This window comes from Siphateles boraxobius, unplaced genomic scaffold (assembly GCF_051911475.1).
Source record: "Siphateles boraxobius isolate OS27281-9 unplaced genomic scaffold, OSU_SipBor_1 254, whole genome shotgun sequence".
Classification (NCBI taxonomy): Eukaryota; Metazoa; Chordata; class Actinopteri; order Cypriniformes; family Leuciscidae; genus Siphateles; species Siphateles boraxobius.
In genome coordinates this window covers 95,001-117,500 of record NW_027508870.1, presented here as the reverse complement: position 1 = coordinate 117,500, position 22,500 = coordinate 95,001, and the positions used below count along the sequence as shown (strand labels likewise).

General features: G+C 47.3%; 1 protein-coding gene across 1 annotated transcript in view; it reads left to right on the top strand.

Moving 5' to 3' along the window:
- The window catches only part of LOC143751378 (tether containing UBX domain for GLUT4-like), a 30,633-nt gene that overhangs the window by 2,421 nt on the left and 5,712 nt on the right, over positions 1 to 22,500 (top strand). Inside the window, exons 4-15 of the mRNA XM_077243947.1 lie at positions 10,648 to 10,748; positions 12,114 to 12,171; positions 13,836 to 13,909; positions 14,129 to 14,699; positions 15,515 to 15,574; positions 16,247 to 16,383; positions 18,976 to 19,057; positions 19,149 to 19,215; positions 19,316 to 19,378; positions 19,796 to 19,848; positions 21,408 to 21,459; positions 21,908 to 21,974. Of these exons, the coding sequence (XP_077100062.1) occupies positions 10,648 to 10,748; positions 12,114 to 12,171; positions 13,836 to 13,909; positions 14,129 to 14,699; positions 15,515 to 15,574; positions 16,247 to 16,383; positions 18,976 to 19,057; positions 19,149 to 19,215; positions 19,316 to 19,378; positions 19,796 to 19,848; positions 21,408 to 21,459; positions 21,908 to 21,974 (1,385 nt within the window). The remainder of the gene's footprint in view (positions 1 to 10,647; positions 10,749 to 12,113; positions 12,172 to 13,835; positions 13,910 to 14,128; positions 14,700 to 15,514; positions 15,575 to 16,246; positions 16,384 to 18,975; positions 19,058 to 19,148; positions 19,216 to 19,315; positions 19,379 to 19,795; positions 19,849 to 21,407; positions 21,460 to 21,907; positions 21,975 to 22,500) is intronic.

Sequence of the window (22,500 nt, the reverse complement as noted above, 5' to 3'; positions counted from 1 at the left end):
CACACACCCCAGACTCTCCACACACACCCCAGATTCTCCACACACACCCCACACCCCAGACTCTCCACACACACCCCAGACTCTCCACACACACCCCAGACTCTCCACACACACCCCAGACTCTCCACACACACCCCAGACTCCACCCAAACCCCAGACTCTCCACACACACCCCACACCCCAGACTCTCCACAAAACACCCCAGACTCTCCACACACACCCCAGACTCTCCACACACACACCCAGACTCCACCCCCCCCAGACTCCACCCCCCCCCCAGACTCCACACACACCCCAGACTCTCCACACACACCCCAGACTCTCCACACACACCCCAGACTCTCCACACACACCCCAGACTCTCCACACACACCCCAGACTCTCCACACACACCCCAGACTCTCCACACACACCCCAGACTCCACCCAAACCCCAGACTCTCCACACACACCCCAGACTCTCCACACACACCCCAGACTCTCCACACACACCCCAGACTCCACCCACACCCCAGACTCTCCACCCACACCCCAGAATCTCCACACACACCCCAGACTCTCCACACACACCCCAGACTCTCCACACACACCCCAGATTCTCCACACACACCCCACACCCCAGACTCTCCACACACACCCCAGACTCTCCACACACACCCCAGACTCTCCACACACACCCCAGACTCCACCCAAACCCCAGACTCTCCACACACACCCCACACCCCAGACTCTCCACAAAACACCCCAGACTCTCCACACACACCCCAGACTCTCCACACACACCCCAGACTCTCCACACACACACCCAGACTCCACCCCCCCCAGACTCCACCCCCCCCCCAGACTCCACACACACCCCAGACTCTCCACACACACCCCACACCCCAGACTCTCCACACACACCCCACACCCCAGACTCTCCACACACACCCCAGACTCTCCACACACACCCCAGACTCTCCACACACACCCCAGACTCTCCACACACACCACACCCCAGACTCTCCACACACACCCCAGACTCTCCACACACACCCCAGACTCTCCACACACACCCCAGACTCTCCACACACACCCCAGACTCTCCAGGCTCCACACACACACACAGACTCCACCCCCCCAGACTCCACCCCCCCAGACTCCACCCCCCCCAGACTCCACACACACCCCAGACTCTCCACACACACCCCAGACTCTCCACACACACCCCAGACTCTCCACACACACCCCAGACTCCACCCCCCACAGACTCCACCCACACCCCAGACTCTCCACACACACCCCACACCCCAGACTCTCCACACACACCCCAGACTCCACCCACACCCCAGACTCTCCACACACACCCCACACCCCAGACTCTCCACACACACCCCAGACTCTCCACACACACCCCAGACTCTCCACACACACCCCAGACTCTCCACACACACCCCAGACTCTCCACACACACCCCAGACTCCACACACACCCCAGACTCTCCAGGCTCCACACACACACCCAGACTCCACCCCCCCAGACTCCACCCCCCCAGACTCCACCCCCCCAGACTCCACCCCCCCCCCCCAGACTCCACACACACACCAGACTCTCCACACACACCCCACACCCCAGACTCTCCACACACACCCCAGACTCTCCACCCACACCCCAGACTCTCCACACACACCCCAGACTCTCCACACACACCCCAGACTCTCCACACACACCCCACACCCCAGACTCTCCACACACACCCCAGACTCTCCACACACACCCCAGACTCTCCACACACACCCCACACCCCAGACTCTCCACACACACCCCAGACTCTCCACACACACCCCAGACTCTCCACACACACCCCAGACTCTCCAGGCTCCACACACACACCCAGACTCCACCCCCCCAGACTCCACCCCCCCCCCCAGACTCCACCCCCCCCCCAGACTCCACACACACCCCAGACTCTCCACACACACCCCAGACTCTCCACACACACCCCACACCCCAGACTCTCCACACACACCCCAGACTCTCCACACACACCCCACACCCCAGACTCTCCACACACACCCCAGACTCTCCACACACACCCCAGACTCTCCACACACACCCCAGACTCTCCAGGCTCCACACACACACCCAGACTCCACCCCCCAGACTCCACCCCCCCCAGACTCCACACACACCCCAGACTCTCCACACACACCCCAGACTCCACACACACCCCAGACTCTCCACACACACCCCAGACTCTCCACACACACCCCAGACTCTCCACACACACCCCAGACTCCACCCCCCACAGACTCCACCCCCCCAGACTCCACCCCCCCCCAGACTCCACACACACCCCACACCCCAGACCCCCCCCCCAGACTCCACCCCCCCCAGACTCCACACACACCCCAGACTCCACCCCCCCCCCAGACTCCACACACACCCCAGACTCCACCCCCCCCCCCAGACTCCACCCCCCCCAGACTCCACACACACCCCAGACTCCACCCCCCCCCAGACTCCACACACACCCCAGACTCCACCCACACCCCAGACTCTCCACACACACCCCACACCCCAGACTCCACCCACACCCCAGACTCCACCCACACCCCAGACTCCACCCCCTAGACTCCCCCCCCCCCAGACTCCACCCCCCCCCCAGACTCCACCCCCCCCCCCCCAGACTCCACACACACCCCCAGACTCCACACACACCACACACCCCCCAGACTCCACACACACCCCCAGACTCCACACACACCACACACCCCCCAGACTCCACACACCCCCCAGACTCCACCCCCCAGACTCCACCCCCCCCCCCAGACTCCACACACACCCCACACACCCCAGGCTCCACACACACCCCAGGCTCCACACACCCCCCAGACTCCACACACACCCCAGACTCCACACACACACCCCAGACTCCACACACACACCCCAGGCTCCACACACCCCCCAGACTCCACACACACACCCCAGACTCCACACACACCCCACACCCCAGACTCCACACACACCACACACCCCCCAGACTCCACACACCCCCCAGACTCCACACCCCCCCAGACTCCACACACACCCCACACACCCCAGGCTCCACACCCCCCCCCAGACTCCACACACACACACCCCCCAGACTCCACACACACCCCACACACCCCAGGCTCCACACACACCCCAGGCTCCACACACACCCCAGGCTCCACACACCCCCCAGACTCCACACACACACCCCAGGCTCCACACACACCCCAGGCTCCACACACCCCCCAGACTCCACACACACACCCCAGACTCCACACACACCCCACACCCCAGACTCCACACACACCACACACCCCCCAGACTCCACACCCCCCAGACTCCACATACACCCCACACACCCCAGGCTCCACACACCCCCCAGACTCCACACACACACCCCAGACTCTACACACACCCCACACACCCCAGGCTCCACACACCCCCCAGGCTCCACACACCCCCCAGACTCCACACACACACCCCAGACTCCAAACACCCCCCAGACTCCACACACACCCCACACCCCCCAGAATCCACACACACACCCCAGACTCCACACACACACCCCAGACTCCACACACACCCCACACCCCCCAGGCTCCACACACACCCCACACCCCCAGACTCCACACACACCCCACACCCCCCAGACTCCACACACACCCCACACCCCCCAGGCTCCACACACACCCCACACCCCCCAGACTCCACACACACCCCACACACCCCAGGCTCCACACACCCCCCAGGCTCCACACACCCCCCAGACTCCACACACACACCCCAGACTCTACACACACCCCACACCCCCCAGGCTCCACACACCCCCCAGGCTCCACACACCCCCCAGACTCCACACACACACCCCAGACTCCACACACCCCCCAGACTCCACACACCCCCCACACACCCCAGACTCCACACACACACCCCAGACTCCACACACACACCCCAGACTCCACACACACCCCACACCCCCCAGACTCCACACACACACCCCACACCCCCCAGGCTCCACACACCCCCCAGACTCCACACACACCCCACACACCCCAGGCTCCACACCCCCCCCAGGCTCCACACACCCCCCAGACTCCACACACACACCCCAGACTCCACACACACCCCACACACCCCAGGCTCCACACACCCCCCAGGCTCCACACACCCCCCAGACTCCACACACACCCCACACACCCCAGGCTCCACACACACCCCCCAGACTCCACACACCCCCCAGACTCCACACACACCCCACACACCCCAGGCTCCACACACCCCCCAGACTCCACACACCCCCCAGACTCCACACACCCCCCAGACTCCACACACCCCCCAGACTCCACACACACACCCCACACACCCCAGGCTCCACACACCCCCCAGACTCCACACACCCCCCAGACTCCACACACACACCCCAGGCTCCACACACACCCCACACACCCCAGGCTCCACACACCCCCCAGGCTCCACACACCCCCCAGACTCCACACACACACCCCAGACTCCACACACACACCCCAGACTCCACACACCCCCCAGACTCCACACACACCCCCCAGACTCCACACACACCCCCCAGACTCCACACACACCCCCCAGACTCCACACACACACCCCAGACTCCACACACACACCCCAGACTCCACACACCCCCCAGACTCCACACACACCACACACACCCCAGACTCCACACACACACCCCAGACTCCACACACACACCCCAGACTCCACACACACACCCCAGACTCCACACACCCCCCAGACTCCACACACACCCCACACACCCCAGGCTCCACACACACACCCCAGACTCCACACACCCCCCAGACTCCACACACCCCCCAGACTCCACACACCCCCCAGACTCCACACACCCCCCAGACTCCACACACACACCCCACACACCCCAGGCTCCACACACCCCCCAGGCTCCACACACCCCCCAGGCTCCACACACCCCCCAGACTCCACACACCCCCCAGACTCCACACACACCCCACACACCCCAGGCTCCACACACCCCCCAGACTCCACACACACCCCACACCCCCCAGACTCCACACACCCCCCAGACTCCACACACCCCCCAGGCTCCACACACCCCCCAGGCTCCACACACACACCCCAGACTCCACACACACACCCCAGACTCCACACACCCCCCAGACTCCACACACCCCCCAGACTCCACACACCCCCCAGACTCCACACACACCCCCCAGACTCCACACACCCCCCAGACTCCACACACCCCCCAGACTCCACACACCCCCCAGACTCCACACACCCCCCAGACTCCACACACACCCCACACCCCCCAGACTCCACACACACCCCAGACTCCACACACACACCCCAGACTCCACAGACACACCCCAGACTCCACACACACACCCCAGACTCCACACACACCCCACACACCCCAGGCTCCACACACCCCCCAGACTCCACACACCCCCCAGACTCCACACACCCCCCAGACTCCACACACACCCCACACACCCCAGGCTCCACACACCCCCCAGACTCCACACACCCCCCAGAGTCCACACACCCCCCAGACTCCACACACTCCCCACACACCCCAGGCTCCACACACCCCCCAGACTCCACACACCCCCCAGACTCCACACACCCCCCAGACTCCACACACCCCCCAGACTCCACACACCCCCCAGACTCCACACACACCCCACACACCCCAGGCTCCACACACACCCCAGGCTCCACACACCCCCCAGACTCCACACACCCACCCCAGACTCCACACACACACCCCAGACTCCACACACACCCCAGACTCCACACACACACACCCCCCAGACTCCACACACACACACCCCCCAGACTCCACACACACACACCCCCCAGACTCCACACACACCCCAGACTCCACACACACCCCAGACTGCACACACACCCCAGAGTCCACACACACACCCCAGACTCCACACACCCCCCAGACTCCACACACACCCCAGACTCCACACACACCCCAGACTGCACACACACCCCAGAGTCCACACACACCCCCCAGACTCCACACACCCCCCAGACTCCACACACACCCCAGACTCCACACACACCCCAGGCTCCACACACCCCCCAGACTCCACACACCCACCCCAGACTCCACACACACACCCCAGAGTCCACACACACACCCCAGAGTCCACACACACACCCCAGACTCCACACACCCCCCAGACTCCACCCCCCCCCAAACTCCACACCCCCCCCAGACTGCACACACACCCCAGAGTCCACACACACACCCCAGACTCCACACACCCCCCAGACTCCACACACACCCCAGACTCCACCCACACCCCAGACTCCACACACACCCCAGACTCCACACACACCCCAGGGTTAGTGTGCGGATAAGGAGGAAGGGGGGTCTAGCCATAGACAGTAAAAGAAATGGACACAGCGACCCCCTTGATTTCAACAGAGAAAAGTGAAGCCCATTAGAAGCACTTCCTGTCTGATGGCTGAGCAACTGCGCAGGCTCAAACTGAGCTTGATGACGTAGATGTGACGTGAGCAACCGGTCTGACAGCTGTAAATATTCTAGTAGCTGTGCCAGGACAAATCTGAATCACCTAATTCCTCAAAAAAAATTCTTGAAATATTTTGTCCCGTTGCTTTTATGGACTCTATTTATGGGCTTCTCCTTGACTTTATTTCTCTGTTCCCCGATTGCCTCATCGACAGTAAAAGTTTGCCTGCGAGCTTCTCCTCCTGTCTATACGGTAATTTCTCTACTGTGCGACAGAGAGTCACGTGAATATGACGACATCGTTAGCCTATTTTTACAAAAACGGCTTCTACGGGGCCATAATGTAAGATACAAAGTAATGGAGCCTTTTATACATTGTCGTGTTTCTTTAGAAATAAATAATGGACAAACAAAGTCTTTGGACGCCTCAGATGTAAAGTTATTCGCTGTCAAAGTGACGCCAAAATGAATGAGAGTCAATGGACTGCTAACAGCAAGTGAAGTTCTGCTACAATGGCGGCTCCCGCGAGGCTTCAGTTTCGGCTGATGGATTACACCCTCGGGCCTAGCTAGCCTCCGCTTTGTTTGACAACACTTTAAAGCTACACTGTGTGATTTTTACCCCCATCTAGCGGTGAAAAGGTATATGACCATCCAGTGAATGTTAGTTTCTGTTCCTCTCAATTCCGATTTCGTTTTAACTCCTACGGTGGCCAATGTTCTCCAAGATTAACATGGCTTCCAGTTCGACCTCGTCCATGAGTGTTCCTTCAAGTGATGAGGTTATTTTAGAAAACTATTATAATTTGCAGTAATTTAATTTGCCAGGTAACTTATAGGTTATGACATCTATGTAAAATGAATAATAGTTTTATGTTTTCGTTATTTTTTTTACCATTTCACTGATTAACATCAGTTATCAGATTCCCAGACGAATGCAAGCTAATCTTAGTAAAGTAACTTTTATCAGTGCTATCGTTATTCTGTATGTTGTACGACATCACTAGCGTAAGGCAAAGTTTACATTGTAGGCTATATCATTTTCTCCGTGAGCAGAGATCCGTTGATGTGACGGAGGTGCAAGCAATCCCCCTCTTGACATTCGACACGGTGCCATCGAGTGTTAAAACGCGAAAGGCGAAGCTTGAATTAACGGGTATGTCCCTCTTTGGCTAATGTACTTTCAAGATGGAGGGGCAACATGGCGACCGACATTAGAACCCCTTACCCGTATGTATTTTCAATGGCATATTATACACTCACGAACATACTTTATTACTTGAACGAAGTAAATATACATTAATGAGCACATAATTTTTTGAAAGAACTAAGTGTTTTTAGCTAAGAATAAACTAAAAAAGTTACAAAGTGTAGCTTTAAACGTCAACAAGAAGTGACATCACCCGACATCGCTTAGAGCACCTTTAAGAATATTGTTATTGCTTAATATAAGTTATTAATTCATACACATGCTCATATGATGAGTTTATCCCTCTTTCAATAACTAAAAGAAGAAAAAGATTGCAGTGTGTTGCTAGATAATAAAATAATATTGTTTGTAGAAAAACTTTGATGTTGGCTTGTGAAGCAGCCAGAACATTTAGAGTAGGTTTAACAGCTTAAAGTTTGAATGTTTTCATTTGAAAGGTTTTAAGTTTGAAATAGTTTTAGTTTAGTAGTTTTAAAAGCTAGAATTCTCTAAACTGCTTCTGCTATCAGGTGACGTGAACATTACGCACACGCATTCAACACAAGCGTTCACGCGCATTCATTTGTCATTTGTTTTTTCTTTCGTATAAAGAATCAGAGAAAGCTGTTTAACCTTCAGAAAATGTTGTCACAATTATTAATTAATGAATTGCCATCAAGATAAGGACATTTAAGTTCTTAAAGAAATGCCATCAAATGCACAATATTGTTTTTTCAGTGTTAGAAAAAACAATATATATATATACATATATATAAATAATAGTATAAATTATATTTATAGAAACTATACTAGATATTTATACATGTTAAATCAGTTTATACAAGTTTAATTTGTGGGTTTAATCAGACTGCATTTTATTATAATATAGCATATAACACAACACAACATTTTTATTTTACAATGATTGTATGTAAGGCTAAATACTTATAGCTATAAATATTTAATATAGATACTAAATCATTGAAATCTATTTAATGTTCTTAGTGTTTTTAATATTTGATGTTGTTTTTGTTGCTTTTATGATTCTGTGTAAAGTGTCTTTGTGTATTCAGAAAAGCGCTTACAAATAAAATGTATTATTATTATGTATACAATTAGTTAAACAAATAAAATTAAAACACATGGGAATGTGGGTAACAGTGTTGCAGATTAAGCCTAAATGAATCTGTCTCAGTTCGGGAGTTCGTTTGGAACAAATGTTGATAGTAGTTGTAGTTTTATATTTTTACTAGAACAAACATTTGAAGTGTTTAAAATGACCTATATTTCATGCAGTTATGTAATTGTTTATAATAGCCTCTTGGAAACGCACTTTGTTTCCACTCCGGTGTAATCAGGCCTGTCGATTATATATTTGCACGTTCATGTTTGTCAGTAAACATCCGCGCGTCGTTCTGGCCTGAACACGTGAAAAATGAGTTTTGCTGCATTGAACATCCTAACTTATAATATATCAGAACAAAATAAGCATGAATCATTCATTCGTATTGTTTACAGCGAGTGTAAATGTGAGTGTTATGTTTTCTTCTTCCTGTCAGGCTGTGATTGTACGAGGAGCTCGTTAGGTTATGACATCATCGCTCTGGATCGATGACATCATCAGCCCCCCCCCCCCCCCACACTGATCCCATCTGCTGTTTTATGGGAATGTGTTTATTACGCCGAATGTTTGAGCATTATTAGCCGTATGGCTGGATGAAAGGGAAAATGAACATCACGCTCTCGTTTGATTGAAAGATGATTAATGAGCGGGTTGGTCGTAAAGCATGATGGGTAAATGGGTCTTCCCGCCAGCGTTCAGGCATGTGGAGGGAGGAAAAAATGCTCGGCGTGTCCAAGTGTGTGTTTGCGGTTCAGATCATATACACACACACATACACACACTGTCCGTGAGCTGTCCGGCTCCGGCTCACACACTTCTGCTCGTTTACAGCATCTCTTGCACGCTTTTCAGGGTTTATCTATCAGTGGAGGCTTTTATGAAATGATTCTGGCTCTAAAGGAGATTTCAGGGTTATTATTTTCCACACTTTCTTTGAAATGCATTCAAGAGTTTTAAGAATGTTTGGATCAGCTCGACGAAATTTCTTTGTTGTTGTTTCAGTGTTTCATGGAGATAAATGCACCATTATTTGCTGTAATGATTTTCTGTGCTGAAGGTTTATTATTGTGGTGTCGTTAACTTCTGATTTCCATAAATGTGCAAAAAGCGGTCTAACTTTATTTTTTACATAATAAAACAGCCAAACATTTGTTTTGATAGAATTCAGATCATTCAGCATTGATTGAAAAATACAAAAACTAAGAATCAGAACTCAGAATTTTTTTTTTTTATTAATACTTTGAATCACCAATGACTCATTAAATTGATCTATAACATTTATAACAAGGTTATAAAAGATTCTATTTCAAATAAATGCTGTTCTTTTGAACTTTGCTATTCATCAGAGAATCCTAAAAAATAAAATACATCACGGTTTCCACAAAAATATGAAACTGTTTTCAACACTGATAATAATAATCATAAATGTTTCTTGAGCATCAAATCATCATATTATAGTGATTTCTGAAGGATCATGTGACCCTGAAGACTGGAGTAATGATGCTGAAAATTCTGCTTTGATCACAGGAATAAATTACACTTTACTATATATTCACATAGAAAACAGCTGATTTACATTGGAATAATATTTCACTGTTTTTACTGCGTTTTTGATCAAATAATTGCAGCCTTGGTGAACAGAAGAAATCTTTCAAAAAACTGAATTATTCCAAACTTTGACCTGTATTGTATTTATTTGGAGTCTAACTAGGCAGTAACGCTGATTAATCAAAATTTCAGTATATTAGTTATACAAATATTTTCCGCCAGTTCTGATGTTTTCTGCTCCTGCTGTGTGTTTTCTGTGTTTCAGGTGCGGATCGCCCTGCAGATGGAGGACGGCTCTCGTCTTCAGGGCTCTTTCTCCAGTGGACAGACGTTATGGGATCTACTCACCCACTTTCCACAAACCAGGTGCGTGTCGTTCTGTCCGCGAGGGCTGCAGTTTGAATGCGTAATTTATGAGTGCTCTCACTGACCACTCCCCGTGCTCTCATTCACCACTCCCCCTGCTATCACTGACCACTCCCTCTGCTCTCACTGACCACTCCCTCTGCTCTCACTGACCACTCCCTCTGCTCTCACTGACCACTCCCCCTGCTCTCACTGACCACTCCCCCTGCTCTCACTGACCACTCCCCCTGCTCTCACTGACCACTCCCTCTGCTCTCACTGACCACTCCCTCTGCTCTCACTGACCACTCCCTCTGCTCTCACTGACCACTCCCGCTGCTCTCACTGACCACTCCCCCTGCTCTCACTGACCACTCGCTCTGCTCTCACTGACCACTCCCCCTGCTCTCACTGACCACTCCCTCTGCTCTCACTGACCACTCCCCCTGCTCTCACTGACCACTCCCTCTGCGCTCACTGACCACTCCCTCTGCTCTCACTGACCACTCCCTCTGCTCTCACTGACCACTCCCCCTGCTCTCACTGACCACTCCCCCTGCTCTCACTGACCACTCCCCCTGCTCTCACTGACCACTCCCTCTGCTCTCACTGACCACTCCCTCTGCTCTCACTGACCACTCCCCCTGCTCTCACTGACCACTCCCCCTGCTCTCACTGACCACTCCCCCTGCTCTCACTGACCACTCCCTCTGCTCTCACTGACCACTCCCCCTGCTCTCACTGACCACTCCCCCTGCTCTCACTGACCACTCCCCCTGCTCTCACTGACCACTCCCCCTGCTCTCACTGACCACTCCCAGTGCTCTCACTGACCACTCCCCGTGCTCTCATTCACCACTCCCCCTGCTATCACTGACCACTCGCTCTGCTCTCACTGACCACTCCCCCTGCTCTCACTGACCACTCCCTCTGCTCTCACTGACCACTCCCCCTGCTCTCACTGACCACTCCCCCTGCTCTCACTGACCACTCCCTCTGCTCTCACTGACCACTCCCCCTGCTCTCACTGACCACTCCTCGTGCTCTCATTCACCACTCCCCCTGCTATCACTGACCACTCCCTCTGCTCTCACTGACCACTCCCTGTGCTCTCACTGACCACTCCCCGTGCTCTCACTGACCACTCCCCGTGCTCTCACTGACCACTCCCCGTGCTCTCACTGACCACTCCCTCTGCTCTCACTGACCACTCCCCCTGCTCTCACTGACCACTCCCTCTGCTCTCACTGACCACTCCCTGTGCTCTCACTGACCACTCCCCCTGCTCTCACTGACCACTCCCTCTGCTCTCACTGACCACTCCCTGTGCTCTCACTGACCACTCCCTCCTCCTGACAGATATTTTGATCTGTTTCCTTCTCGCAGGACATCTGATCTGGAGCCGTCTGGACACACCCCAGTGTGTGTATACATGAGAGACGAGGTGAGCCCGACCACTTAATCTCTGCGCTTCGGTATTAAACATCAGTATCGGTATCAACATCAAATCAAAATCACTTCATTTAAGGCCCGCCCACACCAAGAAAGATAACTATAATGATAACGATATAGTTATAAAAATCATTCTGAATTATTGGAATCAGTTTCAGAACTGTTTTTTTCCTGCTAATGAACGATAAAAAATATTGACAGCCAATCAGAATCCAGCGACATGATAAAATTTCTCATATACAGAACAATATTGTGCGCTGGTTTGGACTCTAATATAGTTATCGTCATCTTTATAGTTATCGTTCTTGATGTGAACGTGCCTTTACTGTCCTATCACATGTTTCTTAACCCTCTTATTGCACTAGGGTCAGTTTTGACCCAGAAGTGGCTTTACTTTTAGTCTAATTGTAAATATTACTTCTATTAGTTAGATTTGTCTCAAATTACTTCTGTAAAATATATGTATCCTCTTTGCTTAGGACTGCATTTTGTTGGTAAATATGATTATGAATGCAAAATAATTGTATTTAAAAAAAATAAAATGTATGAAATTAAAAAAATAAAATAAACTATTATTTAAATGTATTTTCTTTACTTGCCAGACTTTTGACGCTATACATACATACATATGTGAATGATTTACTCGCAATGTAGAGGGTTGTGCAATTCTTGAAAAGTTCTCAAATATCTTTGCAGGCACTAGTATCCATACAAAATGCAAAATATAAACATTTTCTAAAAATCTTTTCCAGCATTATAGGACAAGTTATAGAAAATAAAATAATCTGAAACCTAAAAATTTACTGGTATATTGAAATGAAAACTATAAAAAATGTATATAAAAAACATATAAAACATATTAAAAAAACATAAAATATGAATTAAAAAATAATCACAATTTCTTTTCTGCCCTTTGTTGCTTATGCTTCAAACAATGTACCAGTAATGATGTAAAAAAACACATTTTAAAATTAAAAAAAAAAATCTGGGTTTTTGGAGGTCCATCTTAATTGCTGATTTCTTAAAATAATTAATAAAAGTTCTCAATACTATGTTGCTGTAAATTGACTGGTATATTGACTATTAAAAATGTATATAAAAAACATTGTTTTGGTTATGGAGTCTTGTTTTGATAGAAACTCTCCCCTCTTTAAAAGTTTTTAAAAATCTCTTATCGACCAATTTAAAGGAAACGTGTGCATGTTTTGTTAAATAGCTTTTGTTGTCATTTTATGAGTGCGGAGTACAATTTTATGTAAGATTCTTAGTTTTATGTTTGTATGTTGTTTATGTTAAACTTTTTGTGCTGCCATTTTGGCCAGGACTCCCTGGAAGAAGAGATTTTAGATCTCAATGGGACTATCCTGGTAAAATAAAGGATAAACATGTAAAAAGTATCAGATTTCTGATGATTCTGTAAGACAATTAAGTTTTGTCCTAAGAATGTTATTATCTTTTTTTCTTAAGATTTTTACTTTTGGGAATACAAAATATTTTTAGGATTCTTAAAAAGTCAGAAAATAAGAAGAATGTTTGGTGAATCCGGCCACAGGTCTTTTTGTGGATGATTAAATGCACCGGAAAGACAGAATATTCCATTGTGTAATTAAATAGAAAGTAGTAAAGACTGTTTCGTGTGTTTTTGTCCTTGTTTAGGTCAGCGGTGAGGAAGCTCTGAAGACGACGACTCTGAAGTCTCTGGGCCTCACGGGAGGAAGTGCCATCATACGGTGATCTCTCAGTGCTGATGTCACATCCATGTCTGATTTAATTGTATTTATTTATTGCCATAACAAACAGGTTGTCTGGAATTTTTTTCGGTCTGCTCATCCACTATAACACTGAGACAAAAAAAATGCATAGATACATACTGTATACAACCCAAGCGTTACAAAGAATAAAATACTTTGATATATGATGATGATATTGAAGATGTTTCTGTCTGTTAGATATGTGCTGAAAGGCTCTAGCTCTTCATGTCCTGGTGCGACAATGGATACGGTCGCCACGCCAACAGATGCTGTAGCCACGTCAACGGATGCTGTTGCTACGCCAACAGATGCTGTTACCACGCCAACGGATGCTGTTGCCAAGATGACCGTATCACACCCGCCTCTTCCAGAACCATCAGCCTCTGTTCCCGTGGAAACCCCGGCTCCGCCTACTCAGGCCGCCGCCCCATTGAACCATCACCCTGTCAAACAGGAAGAGGAGGAGCCAATCACGAGCCGAGAGCGAACAGTGCGGCCCAAAACTAGTGCGCATCAGGAGTCCCAGATAACGGAGGACAACGAGAGACCGGGGACGTCCCAACAGGTCCGTGACTCCGCCCCCTCAGCCACGCCCCCTCACTCAAGTGGCTCCGCCCCCTCCGCCACGCCCACTGACTTCGTGCCATTTTCAGGAAGCGGACAGCGTCTGGGAGGACCTGCGGGACTGAAGAGCTCGACCTCGTGGTCCCCATGTGTGTCCGGCAGCCCTCCCAAAGCCAAAAAACCCAAACCCAGCCATGAAATCAAGGTATTATAACAAATATTAAACACTGATAATAATCATAACTGTTTCTTGTGCTTCAAATCGTCATTAGAATGGTTTCTGAAGGATCATGTGACACTGAAGACTGGAGTAATGATGCTGATAATTGCTTTGATCACAGGAATAAATTACATTCTAAAATGTATTACAATAGAAAACAGTAATTATTTGAAATTCTAATAATAATTCACAATTTGTACTGTATTTTTGATCAGATAAATGCAGCCTTGCTGAGCAGAAGAGACTTTTTCAGTAACATTAAAAAAAATCTTAATTATTCCAATCTTTTGAATGGCTTTTTCATGAAGAAATCTGTATCTTCTCACACATCTCTAGCTCTTTCATAGTTTTTGTTCTCTTTATTGTTGTATTTATTTGAAAGACGGACGGTGTGTTTTTGTCAAGTCTAAAATCTATCACGCATCACCACATTTAAATCTCATCACACAAACAACACATTTTTTTATTCATAGCTGGTAGATTTTCTAGGTGTCTTGTGTTTTTGCTCTTTACATAAACACACACACACACTCACTCACTCACTCACTCACTCACGCACACACACACACACAGACACTCACTCACTCAAACACGCCAACACACACACACACTCACTCACGCACGCGCACTCACTCACTCACTCACACACACACACACACACACACACAGACACTCACTCACTCACACACGCCAACACACACACACACACTCACACACACACTCACTCGCCAACACACACACACGCACACAGAGATCTCTCTCTCTGAAGAGTTTTTGAATGTGTCTCTCGTGTCTTTCAGAGATCAGTCAGCGCCAAACAAGCGACGAGGGATGAAGAGGAACCAGACGAATATCTGGAGGTAAAAACACACACGCCTCACACACACACTTCGGTCTATTTAACAGTAGCGTTCAATGAAAGGCATTTTCAGCCCAATTTAAATAAATTCATTTAATCACACAAATAAACATGAAAACCAGAATAAACAATTCATTATGGAAATTGTTTGCAAAATTGATGCCAAAATGAAAAATGAAATTTTATTTCATCATTTTTATTGAGTGCATCATCTCCGTTAGATCGAAAAATAAAAAGCATTTGGTGATTTGAAATTTTATTTTCACTTCAACCTCGATGCAAGACTGACAATATTAAAATAAAATGCAAATGCGAAAAAGAAATTGTAAATACATTTTTGTACAAAGCTTTTTTATCAATGCACATACAATAATAGTGACACGATTTAAATAAAATAAATAAAATGTTCTTATATTTATATATTAATATAATTTTAAACATGCATTTATTATATTTTCCTTATTTTATTTTCTCTTTTATTGCACAATTTTTGTTTTTTAAAGTCAACTTGTATGCAAATTTTATGTAAATTAGTAGGCGGGGCTGTTTTCGATGCTTATTGCATGTTTCTCAGTAATGCATATTTCTTTATCGCAGTAACGTGTCAATAACCGTGAGTGTGTGTTGAGTTAGTTGGCACGTTACCATGCTCATTGATTGTGTCTACGTCCAGCCGATCGACAGGGAGCCGCTGGTCTTCCATCTGGACTCAGGAGCCCGTCGCCATGACGACAGAGAACTTCCCGACGAGTTTTTTGAGGTCACCGTGGACGACATTCGCAAGAGATTCGCCCAGCTGAAGAGCGAGAGGTGAGAACAATCACTTCTGACTCTCAGTAAGGCACAAAGAGGCCGTGTGATTGACATGTATGACGAGTTGTCATATGGTTATTGTAGAGTAGTTGCATGTAGAGTAGTTGCATGTAGAGTAGTTGCATGTAGAGTAGTTGCATGTAGAGTAGTTGCATGTAGAGTAGTTGCATGTAGAGTAGTTGCATGTAGAGTAGTTGCCATGTAGAGTAGTTGCATGTAGAGTAGTTGCATGTAGAGTAGTTGCATGTAGAGTAGTTGCATGTAGAGTAGTTGCATGTAGAGTAGTTGCATGTAGAGTAGTTGCATGTAGAGTAGTTGCTTGTAGAGTAGTTGCATGTAGAGTAGTTGCATGTAGAGTAGTTGCATGTAGAGTAGTTGCATGTAGAGTAGTTGCATGTAGAGTAGTTGCATGTAGAGTAGTTGCATGTAGAGAGTAGTTGCATGTAGAGTAGTAGTTGCATTTAGAGTAGTAGTTGCATGTAGAGGAGTAGTTGCATGTAGAGTAGTAGTTGCATGTAGAGTAGTAGTTGCATGTAGAGTAGTAGTTGCATGTAGAGTAGTAGTTGCATGTAGAGGAGTAGTTGCATGTAGAGGAGTAGTTGCATGTAGAGGAGTAGTTGCATGTAGAGGAGTAGTTGCATGTAGAGGAGTAGTTGCATGTAGAGGAGTAGTTGCATGTAGAGGAGTAGTTGCATGTAGAGTAGTTGCATGTAGAGTAGTTGCATGTAGAGTAGTTGCATGTAGAGTAGTTGCATGTAGAGTAGTTGCATGTAGAGTAGTTGCATGTAGAGTAGTTGCATGTAGAGTAGTAGTTGCATTTAGAGTAGTAGTTGCATTTAGAGTAGTAGTTGCATGTAGAGGAGTAGTTGCATGTAGAGGAGTAGTTGCATGTAGAGGAGTAGTTGCATGTAGAGGAGTAGTTGCATGTAGAGGAGTAGTTGCATGTAGAGGAGTAGTTGCATGTAGAGGAGTAGTTGCATGTAGAGGAGTAGTTGCATGTAGAGGAGTAGTTGCATGTAGAGGAGTAGTTGCATGTAGAGGAGTAGTTGCATGTAGAGGAGTTGCATGTAGGGTAGTTGCATGTAGGGTAGTTGCATGTAGGGTAGTTGCATGTAGGGTAGTTGCATGTAGAGAGTAGTTGCATGTAGAGTAGTAGTTGCATTTAGAGTAGTAGTTGTATGTAGAGGAGTAGTTGCATGTAGAGGAGTAGTTGCATGTAGAGGAGTAGTTGCATGTAGAGTAGTTGCATGTAGAGGAGTAGTTGCATGTAGAGGAGTAGTTGCATGTAGAGGAGTAGTTGCATGTAGAGGAGTAGTTGCATGTAGAGGAGTAGTTGCATGTAGAGTAGTTGCATGTAGAGTAGTTGCATGTAGAGTAGTTGCATGTAGAGTAGTTGCATGTAGAGTAGTTGCATGTAGAGTAGTAGTTGCATTTAGAGTAGTAGTTGCATTTAGAGTAGTAGTTGCATGTAGAGTAGTAGTTGCATGTAGAGTAGTAGTTGCATGTAGAGGAGTAGTTGCATGTAGAGGAGTAGTTGCATGTAGAGGAGTAGTTGCATGTAGAGGAGTAGTTGCATGTAGAGGAGTAGTTGCATGTAGAGGAGTAGTTGCATGTAGAGGAGTAGTTGCATGTAGAGGAGTAGTTGCATGTAGAGGAGTAGTTGCATGTAGAGGAGTAGTTGCATGTAGAGGAGTAGTTGCATGTAGAGGAGTAGTTGCATGTAGAGGAGTAGTTGCATGTAGAGTAGTTGCATGTAGGGTAGTTGCATGTAGGGTAGTTGCATGTAGGGTAGTTGCATGTAGGGTAGTTGCATGTAGAGAGTAGTTGCATTTAGAGGAGTAGTTGCATGTAGAGGAGTAGTTGCATGTAGAGGAGTAGTTGCATGTAGAGGAGTAGTTGCATGTAGAGGAGTAGTTGCATGTAGAGGAGTAGTTGCATGTAGAGGAGTAGTTGCATGTAGAGGAGTAGTTGCATGTAGGGTAGTTGCATGTAGGGTAGTTGCATGTAGGGTAGTTGCATGTAGAGGAGTAGTTGCATTTAGAGTAGTAGTTGCATGTAGAGGAGTAGTTGCATGTAGGGTAGTTGCATGTAGGGTAGTTGCATGTAGGGTAGTTGCATGTAGGGTAGTTGCATGTAGGGTAGTTGCATGTAGGGTAGTTGCATGTAGGGTAGTTATAGAGTTGTTGTAGAGTAGAGGTGTAGAGTAGAGTTGTCATAGGTTGTATGTAGAGCCGTCGCAGAGTCGAGTAAAAACAAACATTTAAAGCTTATTGCAATATATAAACCAACATTTCAGTATTTTGAGGGTGTAGGGAAATTATGTCATTCGCAGAGCATCATGGGAGTGGGCGGAGCTAAAGAGATCTTTTGGCACGTGTTGCTTTGTTTCGACTCTCTGATTGGTGGTATTTTCTGTAGAACACTATTTAAAAAAATACGTTTTACTACCAGAACCAGAACGTTCTGCTCTATTGTAAAGGAAAAACTATTAAAAAATGCTTTAGTTAATTGAAATAAAGTATAAATATTAGATAAAAAGCATTATATTATAAATATTGTGTTTCTGGATGGATCTTCTGTCTGTTTCAGGAGGGCGTTTGAAGAAGCTCCTCTCATGACCAAATCTCTCCGAGAGTCTCAGATGAAGGAGAAGCTGGATCGGTACCCGAAGGTGTGTGTGTGTGTGTGTGTGTGTGTGTGTGTGTGTGTATGATCATGTGATCAGTCATGTGACTGGATTGGTACGGTTGTCTCGTTTTCAGGTGGCGCTGAGGGTCCAGTTTCCCGACCGCCGGGTTCTGCAGGGCTTCTTCAGGCCTCTAGAAACAGGTCAGAGCGGACTTTGGGTTTGTTTGGTTTTGAAACTTTTTTTTATGTTTTATTATTTTCTTGATGTTTTGTTCACAGCAGATGTTTGTCTGTTTTCCAGTTGCTGCTCTGAGAAGTTTCATCAGATCTTTCCTGCAGGACCAACAGCTGCAGTTTTACCTGTGTGAGTTATTACCACACACACACACACACACACACACACACACACACACACACACACACACACACACAGACACTCACAAACACACACATACACTCTCTCACACACACATACACTCTCACACACACACACACACAGACACACAGACACTCACACACAAACACACACACACACACACACACACACACACACACACACACACAGACACACACACAGACACACACACAGACACTCACAAACACATACACTCACTCACACACACACACATACACTCACTCACACACACATACACTCACTCACACACACACACACACACACACACACTCTCACACACACACACATTCTCACTCACTCACACACCCACCCCGATGTTGTCCTACATGATGTGTATGTTTTATCGGTGTATTTTTTATTTTCTAGTTGTTGCGCCACCCAAAACCATCATTGACGACCCGAATGTCACTCTATTCCAGGTGAGACTGACTGTGTGTCTTTGACATCAGCCTCATTCTGAACCGAAGTGAGAGTGTTTGTGTGTGTGTGTGTGTGTGAGCGTGTGCGTGTGAGTGAGTGAGTGAGTGAGAGTGTGTGTGTGTGTGTGAGTGTGAGTGAGTGAGCGTGTGTGTGAGCGCGTGCGAGTGAGTGTGAGTGTGTGCGAGCGTGTGTGTGTGTGTGTGTGTGTGTGTGTGTGTGTCGTTGCTGCTGTACTGTGATGTCAGGTTGATACAGTGATGATTCCCGTCAGAGGTCACAGGTGTTGTTGTGTAACATCTGTCTCATGATCTTAAGAGCCACAAACAGGATGTTCTCGCTCACTTTCCATCATGTAATGGAAGGAATGTTTTCAAGGAATGTTTCACACACACACACACACACACACACACACGCGAGCGTCTCTCGAATCGGGGTCTCTGAGGACAGACGCCCCTCGGCCCGTTCAAACACATTGTTTCCTCTTCAAAGAGTTCTAAGAATAGAAATCAGCACAGAGACGCCCATTATAGAGGCAGAGACACACAACTGACCACTGTCTGTGTGTGTGTGTGTGTGTGTGTGTGTGTGTGTGTGTGTGTGTGTGTGTGTGTGTGTGTGTGTGTGTGTGTGTGTGTGTGTGTGTGTGTGTACACTACCGGTCAAAAGTTTTGGATTTGTAAGATTTTTTGTTTTTGATATATTTTATAGTGTAATTTATTCCTGTGATCAAAGCTGAATTTTCAGCATCATTACTCCAGTCTTCAGTGTCACATGATCCTTCAGAAATCAGTATAATATGAAGATTTGATGCTCAAGAAACATTTATGATTATTATCAATGTTGAAAATAGTTATTTACATTTTTATTTCAGGATTTTTTGATGAATATAAAGTTAAAAAGAACAGCATTTATTTGAAATAGAATTTTTTATAACATTATAAATGTCTTTATTGTCACTTTTGATTCAGTTTAATATAAAAAATCTTATAGATCCAAAACTTAATTACCATATATATTAAATATGTATATATTTGCTGTTTTTTGTGATCATTTTTATTTTACCCATCTCTGTCTCAGTATGAATGTAGTAAAACAGAGAGACGACTGTCATTAACCTCTCTCTCTCTCTCTCTCTCTCTCTCTCCTCTTTCTCTCTCTCTTTCTCTAAATCTCTCTCTTTCTCTCTCTCTCTCTCTCTCTCCTCTTTCTCTCTCTCTTTCTCTAAATCTCTCTCTCTCTCTCTCTCTCTCCTCTTTCTCTCTCTCTTTCTCTAAATCTCTCTCTCTCTCTCTTTCTCTAAATCTCTCTCTCTCTCTCTCTCTCTCCTCTTTCTCTCTCTCTTTCTCTAAATCTCTCTCTTTCTCTCTCTCTCTCTCTCTCCTCTTTCTCTCTCTCTTTCTCTAAATCTCTCTCTCTCTCTCTCTCTCCTCTTTCTCTCTCTCTTTCTCTAAATCTCTCTCTTTCTCTCTTTCTCTAAATCTCTCTCTTTCTCTCTCTCTCTCTCTCTCTCTCTCTCTTTCTCTAAATCTCTCTCTTTCTCTCTCTCTCTCTCTCTCAGGCGAATCTCTTCCCCGCTGCTCTCGTGTACTTTGGCTCAGATGTGACGACAGGTTTGTTAACAGCTCTTTCATCTGCTGTCCAAACCAATGACATCATTTTAATCTGCCTTACTGGAAGCTCACAGTGCATTCTGGGTAACGGGGAGCGTTGACCCCCTGTGGGTTTCAGTCACACACACTCACCGTCCACTCAATCTATTTTGGCGTCTGAAGTTTCGTTCTAGTGTAGTTTGAGTTCTGCTATAAAGGACGGGCGTAACTGTAACTAGTGATGGGAGAAATTAAGCTTTTCGAAACTTCAGATCAATTGCTTCGCAAAATGATTCACTTTGAGGCGCTGGAAAGTTCAGACGCTGGCGACCCCTGCTGGTCAAAACAGTGTAACTGCAGCGAAATATTAAATATTTTGGACAGAAAGTGAGAAGTAATCATGGTGTGTGTGTGTGTGTGTGTGTGTGTGTGTGTGTGTGTGTGTGTGTGTGTGTGTGTGTGTCCACAGATTGTTTCCTGCGCTCTGATCTGGACGTCAGTGTCTCCGCCCTACAGGCTGATGAACTCATAGCAGGGTGAATATTTTACTATATTTATTTTATTAAACTGATTTAACACTTCCCAACGAGTCATTTCAGGACAACCATCAGCAATTATAATAACAATAGGTAAAAAAAAGAAGATGTGTGTATGGATGTGTGTGTGTATATCAGTGGGCCGTGCATTTCACACCTAGGCCTTCAGTGGTGTCCAACCTGAATTAATAACTTTAATAGTGTAGCAGCGCACAGACTCTCTATAATTGTTGTGAAATTGCTGTTTTAATGCGGTGAGTTCGGGAAAGGCCGGTAGAGACACGAGCGAGTGAGTTCGGCGTGTGTGTTAGTGTTCAGTGGTTCTTGCGTTCCTGTTATAAGTTCCCTTGTCTTGTCCTTCAAGGGTTACAGTCCCTTGTTAGAAATTACAATAGAGCTCCTAAGCCCCGCCCCTCCACTTCCGGCTCATGGGACCTTATTTCGGAAAAAATATGTATGGTAGTCAATGGCAAGAGACAACTTATCTTTTTATTCAGTCTGAACTGTGCCCTGAATTACACACATG